At 55.8% G+C, this 1,999-nt stretch overlaps 1 protein-coding gene across 1 annotated transcript in view; it reads right to left on the reverse strand.

Annotated features, from left to right (window-relative positions):
* Positions 1-1,278: 1,278 nt before the first annotated feature.
* The window catches only part of DLX5 (distal-less homeobox 5), a 2,708-nt gene continuing 1,987 nt past the window's right edge, over positions 1,279-1,999 (reverse strand). The window contains exon 2 of the mRNA XM_009286530.1: positions 1,279-1,967. Within this exon, the coding sequence (XP_009284805.1) occupies positions 1,632-1,967 (336 nt within the window). The 3' untranslated portion in view covers positions 1,279-1,631. The remainder of the gene's footprint in view (positions 1,968-1,999) is intronic.

Here is a 1,999-nt window from a genome sequence, read left to right on the forward strand (position 1 = left end):
TCCGGCACCCACGCACCCCTCGCCGGCGTGCAGGGAGCAGCTTTACCGAACAAACTGGTCTATTGTACTGCAAGCCATTTACCAACCCCCAAACCTGTTACAAAACGGCAACCCCGGGCTTCTTTCTTTGGGGAGAAGAACACGCACACTCACACGCACACTCACGCACACGCGCAAAACATGGCAGGCAGGAGCGGAGGAGAAGAAAGGAGGGGGAGGGCAGCGGAGAGGAAGACTAGAGACAGGTAAGTGCGCCCCAGGGCAGGAGCGTGCCTTTTCAGGCCTCTTCTCCCGGCCCTGCCAGCGCTCTCCCCGCCACCCTCGGGTGACAGGGGGTAACTTTTTATCTCGGGGATCCTTCAAGCGACGCCTTTGTCACATCCACTGCTGTCGCCTTACCCCGCACGGCAGTGAATTCCCAGCGCGGCTCCCCGCTCCCCCCACGACGGCCGGGGAGAGGTGGGGCCCCCGCGGGAGCGTGTGCCGCCGGGGGCCCCGCGGGCCGGTTGCTGCCGGGGAAAACCCGGGGTTTCTGTTGGAAGAGGGGCCCACGCTCGGTGCGTGCCGCCACGCTGGTACTCCGCGCCCGTGGGCAGCGCTCCGGCCACCTCGCTGAAGCCGTGCCCCCGTCCCCTCCCCGCTGCACCGGCAAGCGCTAGTGGCGGCTCCGCCGCACGGCTTTTTCCTTAAATCGTGTAGAGAGAGAAAAAAAACCCCCGAAGTACCTCCGCAAAGTCCCTCCTTCAGCCGGAGCCGCCGCAGGCTTTTACCAGGAGCAAGGGGAGCGGGGCCCTCATTTTATCCTTTTCTCATATTTAGTGGCTCCCTTTGACGGAAACGTAATTTGTATAATTAGCTGAGCGCACACGGGCGACTGATGGGCTGTGGAGTGTGCAGCTCTCGACGCTAATTACTCTCAGGAAAGGATCCAGGGCGGCTTAAGGCGAGAGATTTGCTTTCTAGCGTTAGGATGGGCAGCTTTCCCTTCGGCTTAAATCACTGTGCGGTAAGGCGTACGCGGTCTTGCAAAAAGCCCCTTTTCCAGCGGGGACGGAGCATCGCCGCCCCTCGGCTCGCCCGTGGGGACCTACAAGGGTCGGATCCTGCCAGCACGCCCGGGCTGCGGTGGCACGGCGCGGCACGGCCACCGAATGTGAGCGCCCAGGATCGGGCCCTTCATAGTCCCTCTTTCCTCGCTCGCTCTCTGCAAGCAAATTGGCATTATTATTTTTTCCCCTCTTATTAATAGAAGAAGGGGCAATTTGGAAACGTTTCTCGTGGTCGAAATAATTTTATTTTATTCAGAATATACAGTTTAATTCCTCTATCTACAATTATTTACAGGGTTAAAATAACATTGAAAAAAAGTCTCTGGAAAAGTTGAGGTCATAGATTTCAAGGCACCATTGATAGTGTCCACAGCTGAGCCAAAAAATGTCCGTATTGTATAAAAAAGGGTTTCCTTTGAAATGCAATAAGTTACATGCACAAGCTTTACACATTTTAATCTTTTTGTTTGTTTCGTTTCCCTTTTAAAAATCCCCCATATGCATTCCTTTCGTTATTATTCCTTAACAGTAAAACACAGGAGTCCAAGGAACAAAAAAAAAAAAAAAAAAAAGGGGGGGGCCCTAATAAATTGTCCCAGAGGCCAGCGCTAACGGGTGCTGTAGGGAGCCGTGGGGTTGGAGGTGGGAGTTGATGGAGTTGGCAGCGGGGTACCAGGAAGCGGAGCTCTCCAGGTAGCTGGATGCAGGGGATGGGTTGGAGTTTGGAGGGTGAGCGTGTGCGTGGGCATGGTGGCTGAGGGAGCGGGACGAGCCCTGAGGTTCCCAAACCGCAGGCGACTGTGGAGAGTTGCAGGCCATGGGGTCGCTGGAGCTGGGGCTGTGCTCCGGAGGCATCTCCCCGTTCTTCATGATCTTCTTGATCTTGGATCTTTTATTCTGAAACCAAATCTTCACCTGGGAGGAGAGGAGAGGGGAGGAAAGAGGGAGGG

This window comes from Aptenodytes forsteri, unplaced genomic scaffold (assembly GCF_000699145.1).
Source record: "Aptenodytes forsteri isolate BGI_AS27 unplaced genomic scaffold, ASM69914v1 Scaffold55, whole genome shotgun sequence".
Lineage (NCBI taxonomy): Eukaryota > Metazoa > Chordata > Aves > Sphenisciformes > Spheniscidae > Aptenodytes > Aptenodytes forsteri.